The sequence below is a fragment of the Arachis ipaensis genome, chromosome B10 (assembly GCF_059453495.1).
Source record: "Arachis ipaensis isolate K30076 ecotype BB chromosome B10, ASM5945349v1, whole genome shotgun sequence".
NCBI classification, from domain to species: Eukaryota; Viridiplantae; Streptophyta; class Magnoliopsida; order Fabales; family Fabaceae; genus Arachis; species Arachis ipaensis.
In genome coordinates, this window is record NC_142435.1 from 17,267,953 (window position 1) to 17,289,846 (window position 21,894).

General features: G+C 28.9%; 1 protein-coding gene across 8 annotated transcripts; it reads right to left on the minus strand.

Annotated features, from left to right (window-relative positions):
- Nucleotides 1-2,512: 2,512 nt before the first annotated feature.
- LOC107622750 (E3 ubiquitin-protein ligase RGLG5) lies at nucleotides 2,513-7,552 on the minus strand. Of its 8 annotated transcripts, none has more exons than XM_016324767.3 (12): nucleotides 7,369-7,552; nucleotides 6,671-6,985; nucleotides 5,484-5,568; nucleotides 5,226-5,366; nucleotides 5,004-5,117; nucleotides 4,831-4,928; nucleotides 4,550-4,629; nucleotides 3,987-4,092; nucleotides 3,766-3,893; nucleotides 3,486-3,669; nucleotides 3,305-3,361; nucleotides 2,513-2,908 (listed from the first exon to the last, which is right to left on the minus strand). In XM_016324767.3, the coding sequence occupies exons 1-12, from the start codon at nucleotides 7,378-7,380 to the stop codon at nucleotides 2,828-2,830; spliced, it is 1,401 nt and encodes a 466-aa protein (XP_016180253.1). In that variant the 5' UTR covers nucleotides 7,381-7,552; the 3' UTR covers nucleotides 2,513-2,827. The 8 variants fall into 8 exon arrangements, with proteins under 8 accessions (XP_016180253.1, XP_088362604.1, XP_088362605.1 ...); XM_088506478.1 differs by having other exon boundaries at nucleotides 7,110-7,380; XM_088506479.1 differs by having other exon boundaries at nucleotides 7,113-7,372.
- Nucleotides 7,553-21,894: the final 14,342 nt, after the last annotated feature.

Below are 21,894 nucleotides of genomic sequence, written 5' to 3' on the forward strand. Positions count from 1 at the left end.
ATATATGTGCCCATTAAAAAATTATATTTGTCCCCACATTTAAAAAAAAAAACTACTTATTAGATTGTGTCAAAATATTTTAAGAATTTTATTAACCTATAGCATAAGGGTATATTTAAAAACACCATAAAAAAAGGTTTGACAAAAAATTATTGAAAAATTATTTTTTTAATTTTACATTTTTAATGTATTAAATATATTAAAAATTTAAAAGTTTTTAATTATTATACTCTTAATATATTTTCTTAGAGTACAAGTTAGCTAATTCCTTTATTTTATATTAATCTTTAGAATTAAATTTTGATACATTGTTAGGGTAAAATAAATTTTTACGTGCAAAAAATTACGTAATGTCATGTCATAAAAAATAACTATTCTTTACATTCATCATGTTGTGTGAATGATATCCAAAAAAAGATATTATTAAACAATTATATAAAATATTTTACACTATCAATATATTAAAATTAAACTCTAATTTATGTCTAAAAGTATAAAATAAAAATATATATTAAATTAAATTAATAAAAACAAAACATTACGGTAGTATTATAAATTAATAAATTTATTTAGTTAAAATTTATATCCTTGAGATTTTTACTCAACTTTATTATTATATTTATTTAATTTATAAAAAATAAAATTAATAATTACGTTATTACTTATTAATATATCAATATTGATAATAAATAAATAAAATATTATTTAATATTCAATATTTTTATGTTGTTTATTTTTATATACTTTGATATGTTTATATGATTTTTTTTTTGTTATTTTTATGTACTACATGTTTGTTTTCACGACTTAAAATTTATGGATCTGTCATTGAAGCACAAAATCCTTTTAAAAAAATATGTAGTAAGTTAGGAATATATAATTTGTACATTTCTAGATTAAGAATAAATATTAATATATGAGTAGTACTAATACGTAAATTATATGAAAGTGTCAAGTGATAGATAATAGCCACTAATGTATGAATTATATAAAAGTGGCAGGTGATAATATCTATTGCATGACACTAGTAGGTGATGCTTGAAGTTGTTAGTAAGAGAGAAAAATAATATTTTTTATTTAAATATATAAAAAAATAATTATTTCTCTAAATGAACATTGCCCAAAATTTGTTCAGAATGCTCATAATCATTTCGCATGAAATACCCACGAGATGGATTTATGCTGCAATTCACATACAACATTTAAGAATTGGCAATTCATGTTTGTTGTGCACGAAATAGGTGAAGTATGAGAGCATAACATAGAGCAAGAGCATAAGGGAGACTAATAGAATAAAAATAGAAAGAGAGAATAGGTGTAGTATGAGCCCTAACTTCCAAAGGAAGAAAATTTATCTTAAAGCAAAAACTGATAAGGAAACAACATTAGAAAAGGAAGAAGAAGAAAAAAAAATTTTTTTTGGTGACAGAAAAAAAAAATTATATGTTATATGTTAAATTATATTAGATCAAATCCAATATGTTTTTTTTTTAATACTAGAACAAGAATAATAATAGATATTCAATGAAATTCAATTTATAATTTATAATTTATAACTTAAAATTTTAATCTTGGTTTATTAATCAAATAAACTTAAAAATTTATTAATATTTTTTGTTATTAGTGTTTTTTAATTTTTTGTATTCTAACTCTTTAATTAATAGGTACAATTAAATAAAATACTTAGTTTGTTATGCAAAAGTTATTTAAAATTATTATATGATTCAATAATTACTAGAATTTAAATTTTAAATATATACTAAAATTTAAATTTTAAAGATTTAATACCACAAATACAATTACATAACAATTTTAAATTTTTAATAGCTTTTGTATGACAAACAACATATTTTATTTAACCTTTTCTATTAATTAAGGAGTTAGAATTTAAAAAAAAAAAACTAATAAATTGTGAAGTCTTTAAGATCTAAACTATGTGTTATACATTGTTGTGAGTATTTACAAAATGTGAGTGACGTTTTCTTATTTTATAATTAAAATAATATTTTTTTTTTACAAAACGTCAGTGACATTTTGTCTTTTAATACAAACGTTTTCTCGTTTTATAATTAAAAAAATATTTTATAAAAAAATATTTTTTAAAATAAAAAAATATTTTTTTTACAAAATATCACCAACGTTATGTACTACTTATCTACTATCATACCAGTATAAAGTACCAAATGGCCAAATATTATCTTATTTCGCACTAAAATTATCTATATCTAAATTTTAGTCAGGTTGAAGATAATGGAAGAGTAGAAATAGTTTAAGTATTAATTTTTTAAAAAAGTTTAAAGATTTGGTATTTTTGTCAAAAGACATTATCTTTGACGGTAGAACGTTAGTTTTTTTTTATGGATAATTTTCTCAACCATATTCATATATAAAAATGGTTGTTTTTCCCTCTTTTTATACACCTTTCACTTTAGTATTAAAAGTAAATGATAAACAATAAGAAAATAAAAACTTTGCTTTTTTAAATTATAAAAATAAAGTATACAAGAAAATGTATAAAAAGAAGTGGTACAACATTATTTCTCTTTGTTTATTATAGACAAGTGGGGTAAGGTCCATCCTTTACAGTTTTTTGGCTCAAAATTGCAAATACGGTATTTTATGTACAAGAAGTAACCTACCCATCAACATTCACAACAATTCTTTACATCTCCCTCTCTCAAAACAAGAAGGAACCCATCCATGAATCTATAATTTTATGGTTTACTGTTTCAAAACAACACTTGGTTTCTGAGTTCCTTTTTATGACCAACTTTTATCATGCAGCAGAACAAATTAGCAAGTAAAACCAATTCTGCATCGTAAATAACTAGTAAAGCCTTATCCTGGTTTGGATTGTGCTCCGGCAAATGGGGCAGAATTCGAGGTTTACACCGCATTCGCAACAAGTCTGTGATGAGAGCAAATGCAGGAGAAGAGGAAAGAAAAATGTATTAATATATGTTGGTACTTTCTGTAGAGTCTTAGATTCAAGATTATTTGGCAATATATAATTTTAAAGGTAAATCACATTGACCTCCTTTGGAATTAATTGATATTACACAATGCACCCCTTGATTTTGTCATGCCTACACTGACATCTTTATGTTAATAACTTATATGGGAGATTAGGATCTAGAATTTAAAATAAACAAAATTTAAAAAGAAAAATTGACTAATGTTGGCTGAAAAAAGTTGGTTACCTGATAAAAATATTTCAGGGTACAGAGCGTTATATAACTTAAAATATTTCAGGGGAGGTATAATGTTACAACTGGAGATAAGGCTATTATATTAAGTTGGTTACCTGATGCCCGCAACCAAAAGCCATATCCTTTGCATTGGTGAGACAAATTGGACAAACCTACAATTAACCATGTCATGTGTAAAATCTACTATGCAAAGTGAGCAAATAATCATGAATCAAATGATGACATAAAGTGAGGAGCTAAGCTGTATGGCACGTTTGAAAAACATGATCTTAGTACCTTGTTATCATATAGAGGACTTGAAGATTGTTCTGCGTTAACTCTATTATCATAGCCAGTATGCATAGGCGTATTCTGCTGAAAACTGTCCGGCCGATAAGATCTCGTGCTAAGGCTAGATGGATTCCTTTCATAAAGAGGTGGGGGTAGAGGAACCCTGTCTGGTGAATGTCCCCTCCTTGAACTATTTTTGCAAATGTAGATATAGGGATTTCAAAGTCAGGTATCACACCATTAAAACAAAATATATAAATACCATGTTTTCATATATTGCATTTACCCTAAGATGCCAAGTTCCAGGGTTGCCTTATATTGAGAAGGTATCTCCATCAAAGCTGCCAGAGCAAAGTCTGCCTCTCTTTTGGCCGGATCCGCACTCCTCGACATTATTTCGGTAAAATTCACAAACTGCATTCAGGCTCCACAAGTTAGAATATCATAATTCAGTATTACTGCAAGATATGGCAAGTCAAGATAACTGAATGAATTATTACACCAAACCTGAAAATTGTCGAATGATCTAGTAGGGATGTTATCATCAAATTCCCTCATCATATCCCAAGGTCCATCTCCAACTCCGACCAAAACTATTGAGAGTGGATACTCACTGCCAATTTCAAAATGAATTAAAGATTGCAAAATAGTGGAACAGATCCTCTAAATTGGAAAATTGATAGCATAATTTAGTGATATATTCTTTCTTCGGGGAAAGGAACCTCCTTGAGTTAACATTAATCAAAGCTTTACTGGCGGAATAACATTTTTTTCCTCCGTTTTATTCATTCAAAATGTTTACATTATTTTAGTTTTTGGCAAACCTTCTACTCCTAAGACACCTCAGCTACTCCCATGACACCCAATACTATATTTATGATATTCTTCTAATTATTCATGTCCATTTCTCTATGTCAAGTGTGAATTTTCACCTTTGGTTACATACTTTTGTCGGACCCATACTAGGACTAGGACCCACCTTATCAATCAGCAGTACTCAACAGGAGAAAGAACTAAATTTATTTATATATTTATTTATTTTAAAAACTAAATAAAATAAATAAACTTACCTGGCTTTTACAATGGCATCTATTGTCTTCTGTTCTTGTGGACTCAAGTGTCCATGCTTGGTGTCAATACTTCTGGTCACCTGTCACAATAGGCTAGTGTTTTGAGAACGTGCAAAAACAAGAAATATCTACAAGACAATCAAATCATTTAGAGAAGCCTTGTAAATCAATATCAATCATAGTTGACGTTTGCAATCTTGTCATATTTTGTCACTGATGCAAATTCAAAGTACTTAAAATTGTAACTACTCAATAGTATGAAATATGAATTGAAGATTAACCTGTCCATCTGCAATTATCAGCAAGACATGATACTGGCCACCACTTTGCTCAACAATAGTTATCGCCATCTCGATAATTGGGGCAAATGAAGTAGGTCCTGCCACATGTGTCCAATGAGTTATAATGAACCTCATACAAAAGTTCATATTAAGATTATTGGTGGAAGCTAAACCTGCAAGTTTGAGGCGCGGAACAATTTGTCTGTATCGTGCCAAAACTTCCTCAAATCCATTGCAGAACCTCTCGTCCGAATGGAAACTAAATACATCTTGATCATGCGTCGATGCTGACCCAAAAAAATTAAATAAAAAAGATAAAAATCAAACATTATCAGGCTTGCAATCTGAAAACATGAACTTCATTGGAAAACCATTAGATTAACATTTGGCATTACCATCTCCAAATCCATAACAAGGAATCAAGTTATCTTCGTCGAAAACGGATAAAGTTTTCCCGATAATCGAGATAGCTTGTTCATAGGGGTTATAACCATTTCCAATATGATGCAAACATTTTCGATTGAATGACCGCTTCCCTGATTTTTGAAGGGAATTAAATAGTTAGCTAGCATTAAAATCAACAAAAATTAGGGGAAAAAATAAAAATTAAAAAACAAAAACTTAATCATCAAATATGAGTTAAGTATTAGAACCTGTCCACTCATTGCTCTTTGTGAAATCAATGCCAACAATGAGATTAGAAGATTCCAGGCCAGCATTTGCAAGAGCAGCAGTAACCTGTGTTCAATTAGGTTATCATCTGACAAATTAATGTCTATTTTATTCTATCTCCAGCGTTGTAAAAAAGTCACAAATTTTTTATCGAAAAATAGAATAGACTACTTACATAAACAAAAATATTGTTTAACTGCAGATATCTTTTGACGTTAAGAATAGCAACCTAATCAATGTAGAATTTTTTTTAATAGGATTAATTGCACAATTAGCTGGGGTCATTTTCTTTGGTTCACAACTAGGATATTCACCATCAAACAAGGTGATTAATCCTTTGCTAGCTTGTAGGCACCTTGATGCATGCATGAAACAACTGGTGCAGAGTTTTAACATTTTTTCATGTCCAAGGTGAGGATCGAACTCTCGATACTTTATTTAGAGAGGATGATCCTCTTCCGCTCAATCACACTCCCGGGAAAGAAGAAAAAGAAAGTAAAGTCAATTCAACAAGCCGGCTTCATCCACGTAACTGAATCTAACATTACAGAACACATGGACTAGTTTACTAGAAACAGGGGATTTGCCCCAGTAAATTATTTACTCACTGTAATATTGTAATAATTCTAATGCACTTCGCCATGAAAATATAGAAAAAACTGGGATATAGTAAGAGATATTTCATCGTTCCAATAATAAGTTAATAATTATATGGAACTAAAAATATATATATATTCCCACTGTCACTCTAGTTTCAGAGAGAAAAGTTCACATCTCCTTTTTTTTCAATTGGATTGAAATAAATAAATTGGTTTCCTTTCTTTTTCTTAGTTATATTTTTCCATTTTTGTTGTTAGACCAGAAAAATATATGGATAGCATTCACACTATCATGGAACAAACTTCAATTTCATAAGTCAAATTACAGAAACAGTTTCTTAGGCCACGTTGTAATAAAACAACAACAGGTCAAATGATAATGACAATCAAAATCCAGGTTGATTCAAATAATTGCTCAGAAGCAATCAAATCACAAGAACACTGTCCATGCAATGATCTAAAACCAGTATTAACCATGAGTTTAACCCGTCAGAAAACACTAACAATTATTATTATTTTTCATTTGAGGTTGAAATTGCGAATTTACTCTAAGTAAACAAAAAAGTTACCTCATCATGTGAACGGTAATCATCATTAATCCTTGAATATCTCCTATCAAGCTTTCTCTTTGGTTGTGAAGAAGCATAGTCATAATATGGAGCTGATGCATGGTGGTGTTGAGGTGTTTGATATGGACTCTGATTAGGGTACCCTCCATAGTTATCCCATGAAGATGAAGAACCACCACCACCACCACATGATGAGGAAACATGTCTCCGATCACCACCAACACACTCTCTTGAACTCTTCCCTCCCATGACTGTCTCCTTCAGAATAAACCCCAAGAAGCACAAAATTGCAAACAATGCTGTCAAAATCTCCAGCTGCAATTTTTTTTTAAAGAAATCAAAATCACAAACATGCATGAAATTATTATCATTATTATGAATCATTGATTATATAAACGTAGGAACCAAATCTAGAATGATAATAAGGATAAAATCTCACGACTTTGACTAGTAGTAGAACTGACTGAGCAATCAATAGGTTTTCCAAATTGCGAAATTGTTTTGCAAAGCCCTAAAATTTGGAGAAGGGAAAAACAACACCAAAGCCAAATTGTAAACTGTAGGCCTTATATTTGAAGTGATTATGACTTGTTCAAAGGAAAACGACCAATTATACCAGCATTCATTTTTTTTTTTTAATTTCAAATGTATACTCGTCGTATTAGATATTTTGACGAAAGTTCGTGTTAATTATATACCTCCGGATTCATGAGCTCTTCAACTAGAATTTGAGGGGGAATAAAAAAGAAAGAAAAGGATTTGTGAGAGAGAAAGAAGGGTGCAGTTAGAAGAAACCCAGGAAGGTCAAGTCAACTGCTGATAAAAGAAAAACTTCCATTTCATCCTTTTCTTTCTGCTTCACAAGAGGTTTCAATTTTAAAATAAGAATAAATGACAATTTGTACCCATAAAAGATGAAAACGTTGACATATGTATCCACATTAAATCGAAACTAAACTTGTATGCCATGTAGGGTATTTTTGTCACATGGAGGACATTTTGCGTGGGTCATTTATTCTATAAACCCTATTAGGCCCAAAGACCAATGACTAATTTTTCGGATACTACAGAGGCATAAAGTGGGCGACCCTCTAAGCAAGCAAGCTCTATTTCCATCCTCTTTCAGCAAGTATCGAACCTGGGAGAGATGGTTAAAAGACATAGACCCTCAGGGAGTGGATCCTCTCCAGTGAATAAAAAACTGGATGGTGTGCAGTGTTTAATCTAATCATTCACCACATTCTCTCTCTTATTTATTTCTGGTCCCACTATTAAAATCAAAGGTGAAAAATTGCACTGTATTTTGTCAAGTGTTGAAAAAACTGGAGAGGATCCATTTCCTAGACCCTCATCCATCTGTGCCAGCTTGCATCGGTATTTTAAAACAACTCTATTAGATAAACAACGAAAATTATGAACAACGTGAATAATGAACTGTATTTTCGGTCCAAAAGTGAAAATAAAAAAAGTTCATTATAATCTTTTTACTGCCGCATATCCCTCCCCAAATCCTCATTGCGCCGTCAGTCCCTCCCTCACCCACCAGTCTCAATATTGTCGAACTTTTTCTCCACAAGCCGTTAATTTAAAATAAAAATAACTATCCACATACTTAGTAAGATGAATATCCAACAAATTTCATTGTATTTACTTAAATCCAATCCAAATTAAATGAACATCTACTTTAGAATGAAAATAACCATTCATATACCTAGTAAAATGAACATTCACATCTAGAAAAGGAGAAGAATAAGAGGAGGAGGAGAAGGAGAACCAAAATAACGGAGGGAGGACGGCGACGAGATAGCGACAGTGGTGCATGAGAAACACGTGCAGTGGCATCACTCGTGCGGCAGCGGCACAGCAACAACTTCCGGCGCGACACTGTAGCAACTCCTCTAGGGAAGAGTGGCACAAAAACAACAACTGCAGCAATGGCGCTCCTATACACGTGAATGGAAGAGACGGAGACAGCACGAGTGTGGTTACGCTGCATCTGCACAGACTACAGAAAAGGGAGACAGCAGCATTCTGCTATGTCTAACCGGGATGAGGGGGAATGACGACGTCTGGATGGCTATCTCCGGCGACGATGTTGAGTTGTGGTGGTGGACTAGAAATAAAAAGTGTATGGTAAACGACGAACGTAAAGCAATGAAATAACCGTATAAGTGACAATAGAGTTACATAAATCTTTATATTTAAAATTTTAAATATTAATATTAATTAATTAATTAAGAATTTGAATTAATTTATTATATATATTGTTTATTATATTTTTTTAATCTGTTATTCGTATTGTTTATTATATATATTGTTTTTATATATTTTTTCATTTTTAATTGTCAAAATGTTCAATTTGCTCTTTTAAATTTTTAATTCTTACTTTTTTTAAAATGACTAAAGTGATTTTTGAATTTATAAATGGTGAATATTCATCTGTTTTTGTTTTTGAAACTGAGACTAAGATTTAATTAAGTATTATATTTGATTATCAAAATATTTTATACTAAATATAATATAAATATTTAATTTAATTATTACTTTTTAATTTTTCTTTTAAACACAACTGAATTTAACTGTTATTAACACAATACTATTGTAAAGTATTATAGACATAATGAGACTAAGATTTTAGTTTAATCAAATTAATGTTTTAAATTGGTTAATTGAACTCATTTTAATCTCTACAATCTACATCAATATAAAATTAATTAACTAATTTAAGTCATTTATTTGATCCTATTGTATCAAATCATTTTATGCTAGAGATATTATATTGATACTTTAATATTTTTTGTTAACAGAAAAATTTTACATTCATGTAATTTTTTCATCCAAACTATACAAGTAATTTTAATCAGACGCGTCTCCTCAATCCCATACGCGTTTGTTATACACGTAGGGGTGGCAACGGGGCGGGTAGGGGCGGGTTTTTGCTCTACCCGACCCCGCCCCGCCCTACAAAAACCCGCATCAAACCCGCCCTGCCCTACCCGCGGGTTGTAAAATGTTAAATCCTAACCCGCCCCTGCGGGTATCCGCCCCACCCCTATAATTATTAAATCTAACAAATAAAATTAAATTTTAAAAATTATATAACCACCATTTACATATATAATATAAATTAAAGTAAAAATTTATATATGATATAATATTATTAATTATTTTACTAATTATTTTATATATGTTACATATATTATATATTAAAAATATATATATTTACATATATATTATATATACCGGGGCGGGTAGGGGCGGGTTTAACCTAAACCCGACCCCGCCCCGCCCGCCCAAGAACCCGCCCCGTTAAAACCCGTCCTGGTGTGGGGGCGGGTAATTACCCGCCCCGAGCGGGTAGGGGCGGGGTGGGTACCCGCGGGTTTGGGTAGTGTTGCCACCCCTAATACACGTGCCTCATATAACGTAAACCTTGTTCTCTTCTCGGGTTTTCGTTCTTCTTCTTCTTCTCTGTTCTTCTTCAACCTAATAAAATTCGTCGTTCTCCTCTGTTCGCGTTTTTTTTCTCTGCTTGCATTCTTTATTATTGATCTGCATTGAATTCAACGTAATAAGCTCCGTCGTTCTTCTTCTTCTTCGTTTTCTTCTTCGATCTACACTTCTGAATGGAAACAATGAGTGATTCAACTTCAAATCAGTTGAATGAGGTTATTACGTTGAGACAGCTAGGAAATGATTGTTGCATGCTATCACAATAATCTTAAACACTGAACAAAGTAAAAGGAGGCCACCGAACTGAACAACATTCATTTGATGAATCAAAATCACAAAGGCCACCAAACCGAACAATGTTCATGTGGTGAATAAATGGTGATCAACTTTCAATCAATAAGAATAGTATTTCTCCTCCTCTTCCTCTTCCTCCTTCTTCTTTTAAATTCGCGCACGTAGGTTTCTTCTTCTTCTTTCGTTATAATCATCACCAACAACACCAACATTTTGCTCGGTTAAGTGGAGTTGCTCATTTTAATTCACTTGATTGTTAATGTATTCAGTTGAATCCTTGTGCATGCAGAAATATTTTTCTTACTGATTAAATGTTTATCACGTTTTATTCAGCACATGATTGGTGTTCTGTTCAGTGGTGTTGGTCATTTTGGTTCATCTGATTGTTATGTGTTCAGTTGACTTCTTTTGCATGGAAAAATGCTATTCTTGATGATTGAATGTTTATGACGTTTTATTCAGCACATGAATATTGCTCGGTTCAGTGGAGTTGCTCATTTTGATTTACTTGATTGTTAGTGTGTTCAATTGAGTTCTTGTACATGTAGAAATATTTTTCTTTGATGATTAAATGTTTATGACGTTTTATTCAGCACATGAATGATGTTTGGTTCAGTGGAGTTAGCCATTTCGGTTCATTTATGTTCTGCACAATTTAAAACTCTTCCTCCTCACCTTCTACTGCTTCTTCACTAGGGAGAGAAAGAGGAAAAGACAAAAAAAAAAAAATACAGTAGCAATAACAACAAAAGAATGAAGATAAGGAGAAAACACATGAAGAAGAAGGAACACGAAAAAGAAGGAGGAGAATGAGGAGGAGGAGGAAGGCAAATCTCTGCTGCTGTTTTCGTTCGTTTCTGGTTGTTCCTTGCCAAATCTTCTCGCGATTCTTCTCCAGTAGTGGTTTTCGCAGAGAACGTGACTGAAGTTTGAGTGATTTTGAGAGATATTCGAAGAGAATGAGCAGTTTCGTGTTGAGGAAGAAGTAACGTTTTTTCATAATGAGCGCGAAGTAACGAAGGATTTTTGAGCGCGTGTTTTCACTCGTCTTTAATGCGTGACTCTATTTGGACTTGGGCCAACTTGGTTATATGGCTACACATAGATGTGTAGCGCGCCCGTTTTGTTGATACTATGTTAACGACAATTGAATTAAAAACGAATAGGAATACATATTTTATAAAATTAGAAACTAATTTAGTAATTTTTAAAAATTAGAAACTATTTGAACGAATATTAAAAATTTCAAAAATTTGTCAAAGATATGATATAAAAATGTTTGGTGAAAAATCAACTATTAAATAAATAATATAAATAATTATTTTTAATTAATATCAATTAATTTTCTTAGATTATTTTATTTATTTTAAATGATAAACATTAAATTATAAACTCTCAATTTAATATTTTAAATTATAAATCCTAATTAAAGTTAGTTAATATTTATTATTAAAAATTAGTTTCTTATATTTTTTAATAATAGATTTTGAAACCCTTTATTTATTGCCTTTAACTTTTAAATTTCACCCATTTTAAATATATTATAAAATAGCATCAGTATAATCTTTTTTTTTTTTTGGGTCCGGATAGCATCTGTACAATTATACCACGAAACAAGAACTATAGTCGTGCATGGGTTGGGTGAAATTGGGTTTGATGTGATCCAGATCCGATGTGAAATATATATCGGGCCTATTTATTAGACTCGGACCCGGCTCTAGACCCGATGAAACTTATACATTTTCGAGCCACGATTATATTGGGTAAAAATCGGGTGAAAATCGGGCCGTTAACATTACATTACCTTAATACCTTTTTATAAGCTAGCATGTGAAAATATCTAAATTTCTAAGACTCCAAGTATTATTTAACATGGTAAAATTCACTTAGAAAAATATAACAAGAACTAACTCTTCTCTAAAATTAAAACATAACCATAATCAATACTAATATTGACTAATAACACCAAATATTTAAATCAATACAAATAACACAATACTATGCATTAGTCTAAAATCTTATGCATTTTAAACATAAAACATTAACTTATAGTCTTATAATAACTAATAATACAAAATATTAAGATTTACAATACTTAAATTCCACATAAGAATAGCCATCATCCATCACTAATAACACAAAATATTAATTGCGTATGATGACCGAGCCACCGGATCAAATTCGGGTGACCTGAACCATGACCCATATCTGACCCAAAATAATGATCGGGTCTATTTTTGAGATCCTTACCCAATTTTAAATCCAGTAAAATTACACCAAAATAGTCCCTAAAGTATTTAGAGTCGAACCAAATCTTCAGACCGGATCGGACCATGCACAACCCTATAAGAAACTAAATCAATGTTAATCGATGGATTACATATATGAAATTGACACGAAATGTCCTTTGGTTTACTTATATTTATTTAATCAATTAAATTGGTATATTCTTCTTTCATGGCTCCTTCCAAGTAATACAGGTGGTAATATTTTAGTGTACACATAATCAGTAGTCACACACACCCAGTTGACAATTAAACACCACGCCCAGTCGCCCACAATGCGAAACTCCCTAGAATAAACATTCACATTAAAAGTCTTAACGAGTTATTATATTATAGGAAGATGTTCACCTATATCACTACATTTACTTAGAATATGATATTTCAAGTTTTATAACCATTGAGATTTATATTAAACAATACATGTGGTTAAGATTTAATGAATAAAAATGTTGTATACAGTAATTATAGAAAGTCTACGAAAAGCCTGTAACAGCTTTTTTCTTTCTTCAATTTGGAATGGATAAAAATGTCCAATCTACCCAACTTGTATTGAACTGCTGCATCATGATATATGCTGAGTGAATAACTTCTCTGAGTTATGTCAAGTTTTTTTTTCAAGGCATGAGTCCTCAGCTCAACTTAATTCATAGTGGATTTTACTTTTTATTTTTTTAAATTGGCCTCTTAAATACATGTATAATGTATTACCATGAATGTTATGAGATTAAAAGCTTATTAAAAAATCTATGAAAAATAATGTTAGAATGTTTACTTTTGTTCTCCTTTTAATTTTTTTGAAATTTTTAATTTGTGTAAAATTTTAAAATTTATTATTTTATATATCATTTCATATTTTGTTAACAAAATAACAAAATATATACAAAAAATTTTGGTTATACTTTAGAGACCAAAATTGTACTTAACCCTATTAATAATGATTTACATAGTTATATTTTGGTAATCACATTGTATACTTTAGATGTTCTTTTTTTTTTTATAAAAAATACTAACTTTTTTTCTAAAAATTTATGTTATTAAAAAAATTTATAAAGATATTCTATAAAAGTACTGTGTCTTTCACATAATTAATAGTTTATAATTTGCTTTTAAATTTTTTAAAATTTTTGAAAAAATTAATTTTAATTAATAAGATATGTGATAATTTTTTAATTAAACACGCTATAAATTATTAATATTCTATAATTTCATAATGTATTATTGATATTGTTGTGTTTTTTTTATATAATTGTCATGCTAAAAATAAAATTGTGAAATTTTTTTATAATTTTTAATATATATTGATAAAATTTTTGAAAAAACTAACTCAATAACTATAAATTATATCTAATAGATTGCTTTTATGAAATGAAAAAATATAATTAAAAAATAATTAAAAATTTATCTAAAATTCGACCCTCCATATTAAAAATTTTAGATCTGTCCCTAATTAGGTCGCTATACTTTTTTTTCTTTTCAATTGAGTCTCTATATCATATCAGATTTTGAAAGTCCCTGTCGTGACAAAAACTTTGGAATTAACATATTATTCTATTAAACAAAATGAATATGCCTAACACTTGATTGAATATTCTATATAGTTTAGCTGAATATTTTTTTAATTTCAACTTTTTTATCATGGTATGGACTTAGTCATAAAATTTGATATGGTATAGGAATCTAATTTAATATATATATATATATATAAAATAAAAAATTTGATAAAATTATAAAAACGGACAAAATAATTAAATTTTTTTTAATTTTTCATTTTCAACTAATCCATTTCACAAGTATTACATCAAATTGCTTGAATTGATTGTTATTTGTACTTTAAGATTGAATTAGCTGAATCATTATTTTTACTTCACAAAGCTCAGCTTTGTTTTAGAAAATAATAAATAGGTCTTTCATCTTTTATCTCGAAAACAAATAAGTCTTTAATTAATTGAAAATATAAAAATGCCTCTCCAGAGAACTTATTTGTCTTTATATATTTTGAACGGAAGGACTTAAATATCTCGCATTTTAAAAAATGAGGATCTTTTTGTATTTTTAATTAATCAGAGACTTCATGTCTTCAAATTAAAAAGTCAAAAATCTATTTATTTTTTTACTATTGTTATTAGTCTTTAAATTTTTTGCATATATTTAAAATTATTTTTAATATATATCATGTATCTAATACATATTTTTTTAGCATATAATTTTATTCATATTACGAGTAAAGGCTCTAACTTAATTAAAATGTGTATTTAAGATTAACACTTAAAGAATATTCTTTTAAAATATAATTTTATTAATTTTTTTATCTTTTGAGACCAAATTAGTAATTCTTATAAATTTTGATTTAATATATATATATATATATAAGGACTTTATTTTATAGAAAATAAAGTTGTTAAACTCGATATTGAGTTAATTCTTAAATTTTTATAAGTTTATGGATTTAGATTAATAAAATAATAAATTTAATAACTAATAATTTAGATTTGAATAAATTAGGATGAATTCGAGTAAATTTCATAAATTTGTATAAACTTGTACAAATTCAATAACTCTCGAATATACTATTTTAAATTTATTTTGACATCTTAAGTATTAAAACATATAATTTTAAATTAAAATTTAAAAATTAAAGATTTGACATCTATATTTAATAAATTTTAGTTTTTAATATCATACATTTGTGATTTACTCAAAGATAGGTGATCCGGATAGAAAAAAATATTTAATAAAATAATCTAAAATTTTATTATTATGTGTTTGATTACTTAATTAATGTGAGAAAAGTAAATTAAAACCGACTTAAAATCGTTTTATAACAAAATATTGATATATAAGTAAAAGAATTTGCATCTTTCAAGTAATCTTAAAAATAAATTCAAATTAAACTCTATAATTTAATTATTAAATTAAATAATAATTTAACAAATATTAGAATACTTGTTAATGTATGAATTTATATGTTTAATATTAAACGAACGGTAAATAAGTTGTCACATTATATTTAGTATATTCGTTTTTCTTACGCATACTAATATTAAGACTTAAGAAAAAATATTATATATACATCAAAATTATTTATTAAATTAATTATTATATATTTATATATAATATATATATAATATTTAATTTTTTTAATATATATTTTATATTTTAATAAATATTTTATGTGAATAGTTAATTTTTAATATATACACCTAATATAGTTAATAGCCTACATGATTTTATTAAACTTTTTAAAATATTAAATTATAACTATTTATTTATTATATTAACTTATATAATTTATTTATTAATTGGATTTGAACACGATAATTATGGGCCAATATCTACAATAAAGTTAAAGTAACTTTTCTACTATAAGTTGTTATTTGTTACTTATTAGCCACAGGCCTACAGCTAGCTTTTTTTGAGTTGGTCTTTTGTGTCAAATTAACTCTATAACTGGAGTTATTTTTGTCATTTCCACTCTCGCTATAAGACAAATAATTATTTGACAAACTTTTCGTACATGAAATATCGTATTCTAATTTTTACAGTGGAATACGTGATAACTTTCCTATATTTATTATATCAATCGTGCGGGTCTTACTACTTCGATATTATATTTACTGTGCATTTATTCTTGTTAACAGTATCAAATACATCATGACATTCATTTTTTTTTTGACAGGTCTCATGACATTCATTGATATAGTTAAAATGAATTTAGATTTTTTAAATTTTGAATTTTATTTTAAATAATAAAATATAATTTTTTATTATTTATTTTATAGATAGAATTAAAAAAATATAAAAAAAAAATTATTTAAAAGTAAGAGATTATATTTTATCCTCTAAAATGAAAATTTAAAATTTAAAATTTAAAAATAACATACTACTTATAACTTGTCATGAAACCATTCATCCCAAAAGCTTAAGCTGATGGGAGAAGGTAACATTAATGGTTATATCTCTAACATTCCCTCTCAAGCAAGAGCCTCTCTTTTTGGATTTGCTTGATTTTCTATTTTTTTTTACTTTTGGGGTTCTTCAAGGATCGAACTCTTGATCTTTCGGACATAGAGCTCTGATACCATGTCATGAAACCACTCATCCCAAAAGTTTAAGCTGATGGGAGAAGATAACATTAATGGTTATATCTCTAACATAACTATTTGTCCGTACGAAAAAAAAATTATCTATCTCAATTTAATTTTTTAATTTAATAGTTAAAGAAATTATTCTACCTCTTTTATTTATATCCAATTTTTGAAAAAATTCAAAAAAAAATTTATTCAACAAAACTTAAAATAAAAGTGGCTATAAAATTTAGTTCATTAAAATAAAATAAATCAAATCATAATTGAGTTTAAAACAAATAAAATAAAATAAATATAAACATAAAATAAATCTTAAAATAAATATTAATAAATTAATATTTATTTGATTTAACTTGACTAACAAGAATTTTCAATACAACTTATAAATAACAAGACGTTTAATTTTTTATAATCATTAATTATTGTGTTGGTCAATTTTTGATACATCTTTTGAACAAATAATTTAACCAAATTTGCAAATTTTTTTTTTATTCTTTTAATTGTTGTTCTTGTAATTGGCTAATTGGCTAATTGGCATATAGTAGTTCTTAGTTTATCCCATAGTTCGTATTATTCCCTCATTCCTGAAAATATTCATCCTCAAATATGCATCCAAATAAAAAGGAGACAGGTCAGATATATTAAAAGCAACAAACACATTATACTCACGTGGAAGGTCAATCTTATAAGTATTGTCATTAATCCTTCTACCACTTGAAATGAACCATCGTCCCTAGGGTATAACTTAAATTTTCTTTGAGTAGGAAATATCTACTTTCTCAAATGAATCCATACCTAGTCGCCAAGTTCAAAGACAAGATGTCTTCGACTTTTATTCACCCTTTGAGCTGTCAACCTATTTTTTTTTTTATTTTCAATCAACTCACGTGCTTTTAAATGCATTGCCTTAACCTTTTTAACTTGGAAAACTATAGGATACCAACATATTATCTGCCAACTTATTGCCAACAATAATTAATTATTATATTTTAAATACATATATAAAGAGACATATCTAGAAAATATATCTATAAAGATACTTCTATTAAACATAGTCATAAAAAAGATATTTTTATTAAACACATCCACAAAGACACTTACATTAAACAGTTATAAATAAGAGTTGGCAGATGTTGGCAAAAATGCTGTTAGTAACGTAGCGGGATTGTTTTAACTTTACCTTCTGCATCTATGCTAACAAGATCACTCAAAGACAAAAGTAACAAATACAAAATAGTTAAAAGATTAAAACCAAAAACAAGTTCAAAAGGAGAAAAACCTATGGAAGAATGAATAATCCTATTATAAACAAACTCAATAAAAGGTAAATAATCTTTCTACGTTTTCAAATTCTTACCAACAACAGTATGCAATAAAGTTCCTAGCGTTCGATTTACCATTTCAATTTGACCATCAGTTTGAGGATGACAAGTAGTAAGTATAATAATTTTATGCCCAATTTATCACACATTACTTTTCAAAAATGACTCAAAAATTTTACGTCACGATAAAAAACAATAGTTTAGAGAACACCATACAAGTACACAACCTCTCAAAACAACAGATCAACCATGTTTGTTTCATCATCAGTTTTATGGTATGCAATGAAATGAGTCATTTTACTAAATCTGTCTATCACAAAAATGCTATCTCTACCATTTCTAGTTTTAGGCAAACTAAGAATAAAAAAAAATAGAATATCAACTTAGGGATGCACAAGAATAGGTAATAGAGCATACAAACCATGTGGCAAAGACTTATATTTGGTTTGTTTATATGTAATATATTTAGCACAAAATTTTTCAACATTTCGACACATGTGTAGCCAATAAAAATGTTCAGATAAGACATTCAAAGTTTTATGCACATCAAAATGACCCATCAAACTCCCATTATGTGATTCTAGAATAAGTAAGTTTCTAATAAAATAAGCAGGCACATAAATTCTAATACCACGAAACAGAAAATCTTCATATTTATAAAATTTATTAAATGCTCCATATTTACAAGAGGCATAAATAGCAACAAAATCAGAATCAGTTGTATACAATTCTTTTAAAAATTCAAATCCTAACAACTTAGAAGTAAGTTTAGTAATAAAAACATATCTCCTAGATCAAGCATCAGCAACTATATTCTCTTTATCATGTTTAAATGCAATCACATATAGAAATGTCTCAATGAATTCTACCCATTTAGCATGTCTTTTATCAAGCTTACCTTGTTATTTTAGGTACTTCAAATATTCATGATCCGTGTTATTGAGTTTAAAGAAATAATAACAAATTTAGTAACGATGACTAAACATTATTACAGAAATCAAACAAGCCTAATAATAAGCAAACAAGGTCCAATGATGGTCTAGGACCATGATCAAAGAAATCAGCTCATTCACTCATTCATGGCCTATGAAAATGGTTGCTATCAAAAGAAAGGAAGCCTCACTCCCATCTGAACGAAAACCAAAGTAACCGAACTCATTTTCTCTCTTCTCTTACATATGTGAAGAAGTCACCAAGAAAAGTAAGAAAAAGGAAGTTTGATTAGGGTTCAAATTAAAGAAGAAAAAGTAAATTACCAAATTTAAGCAAGTCAAAAGTTAGGATTTAGAAGTTAAGATCAAATCAAAAGGGTGATTCAAAAATTTTTTTCTATCTTTGTGCTTTATTGGTAACTTGTTGAGAATGTTCTCCACTGAAAAATTGAAGAAATTAGAGGTTATGGAACTCTACTACAAATTAAGGGTCAAGAATGAAACTTGAAGCCAAAGTATTATTGAATGGCTCAAATCTTTGAAGAAGATTGAAAAAGAATGAAAGAAAAGCAACTGAATATGGATGCATGTAAACTTTAATTCCTGCTACTGTCTTATCTCTTCTGCGCTGCTGCTGTTGTATTTGGAAAAAAAGAAAGTCAAATATTCAAGTTTCAAGTTTTGGAAACTTTACTCCTCTATTAAAGGGGTAAACAGTTAGAGATTGATTCAAGGAGTGAGCACACAAGTTTGGGTCTTCATAGCTTACAAGCTAATCCTTCTTCTCCTTTAGAGTTTTACATTAAATTATCTGTTCTACAGTGTTCATCTTTTCTTTGTTTCTTTTCAATAGAAAAAGACATTATGTGAGGAATCAGTAAAAGCTATTGAGAGAAATGGCAAAGAGAGTTATAAGTAAAAGTAAGAAAATTATATCAAAGTTCTTTTGTATATTTTTCTGTTTTGTACACATGAAATTCTGGGGAAATTTTTTTACTAAGTTGGGTGAGCACTTAGTGATTGAAAATTTAGAGAGTAAACCTAATCAAATCTAATTTGGGTAGAAGCTAGGTTTGTCCCAAATAGGATTGGATTGAATCTTAAAAAAATTGGTGTTTGTAAATTTTTGCGAAAGATAGTAAAATTTTCTCCATTATTGTGGGGAGGCTGGGTGTAGGTCATATTGCACATGGTGGTTGAACCAGGATACATAGTTGTGTAATTTTCTCTTCTATACTCTTTTTCTGTTTCACTTTGTTAAGAGACAAAATAAAAGTGTCTAATGCATTGTATATTTCTCAGAGGTCACAGGTATCCAAAATTAAAGAATTGCTCTTTTTCTGAATGCATCATGAAAAGACGATAAAGTTGTCTCCTGAATTTTAACTTAATCGACGCATCGGCAATTAAGTTCCTATTCCAGTTAGAAGCAAAAAGAAAAAAGAGCTTCAAAAAGGAGGCCATAGATTCAAACTGCATTCTCTAGGCCATTCACAAATCTTCACATATGAATCACAAACTCTTTAGATAATAGGTAGTGTTATGAAACCTTAAAATCTCGAATTAAGACATATAATTCTTTGTCATAAGTTAAATATTTACGTTGAGCTAAATTCAACTTTTTTCTGAAGAAGGCAATGACTCGCTTTTCCTACATCAAAACAATGCCTATACTAATCCCAGAAGCATTACATTCAATCTCAAAGATTTTATCAAAGTTAGGTAAAATAAAAATAGGGATAGAATATAAAAAATCTTTTAAAATAAGAAATGCAATTCCTTGTTCCTTTTTCTATTTAAATTGAACATCTTTTTTGATAACCTCTGTGAAAAACACAACAATGGTAGAAAAATTTTTCACAAATCTATTGTAAAATCCAACTAAACTATGAAAACTTCTTATCTCAAAAGCATTTTTAGGCGTTAGCCATTTACGAATAGCCTTCATATTTTTTCCATCAACCTCAATTTTACTCGCACTAACAACAAAATCAAGAAATACAACTCTATCAATACAAAAAGTACATTTTTTAAGATTGACATATCTTTTTTTTTTTTTTTTGCGAACCACTTCCAAAACAGCTGAAACATGTGACAAGTAGTCATCCAAACAAATGCTATAAATGAGAATATTATCGAAATAAACAATAATAAATTTACCTAAAAATTCTCTCAAAACATAGTACAAGATATGCATAAACGTACTAGGTGCATTAGTTAACCCAAAAAGCATTACTAACCACTCATATAACCCATAGTTTGTTTTAAATGCAGTCTTCTATTCATCTCCTGGTTTCTTCTAATTTGATGATACCTACTTTTCAAATCAATTTTAGTGAATATGTATGCACTGCGTAATTCATCAAGCATGTCATCTAACTTAGGGATAAGATAACGATACTTTACTGTAATCTTATTGACTGCATGACAATTCACACACATTCGTCAAGTACCATCCTTCTTCGAAACCAACAAAACTGGTACAACACATGGACTCGTACTCTTTCTGATGTGACCTTTGACTAGTAATTCCTCCACTTGTCCAACCTGATCAAATAAATTCTAGAGGTTCTCATCGACCTCAGGGTCCAGATCCCGATGTACGACGTCGTAACGAACTGCTTTGATGCATTCACAGCATTCGCCGCCACCGCCGTCAGTAAAGGAGCGACTGTAACGCTGTTTTACGGATCCAATAGCGTCGTGGCTTCCATCACCGTCGTCGCCCTCTTTCTGAGTCACTGTTACTGCTTCCATCAGCAGCGAGCTCCTTACTTCTTCTTCAACAGCAAGCTCCTTACTTCTTCTTCTTCCTCATTGGTGATATCTCTATGTATTTTGAACCACCACTCT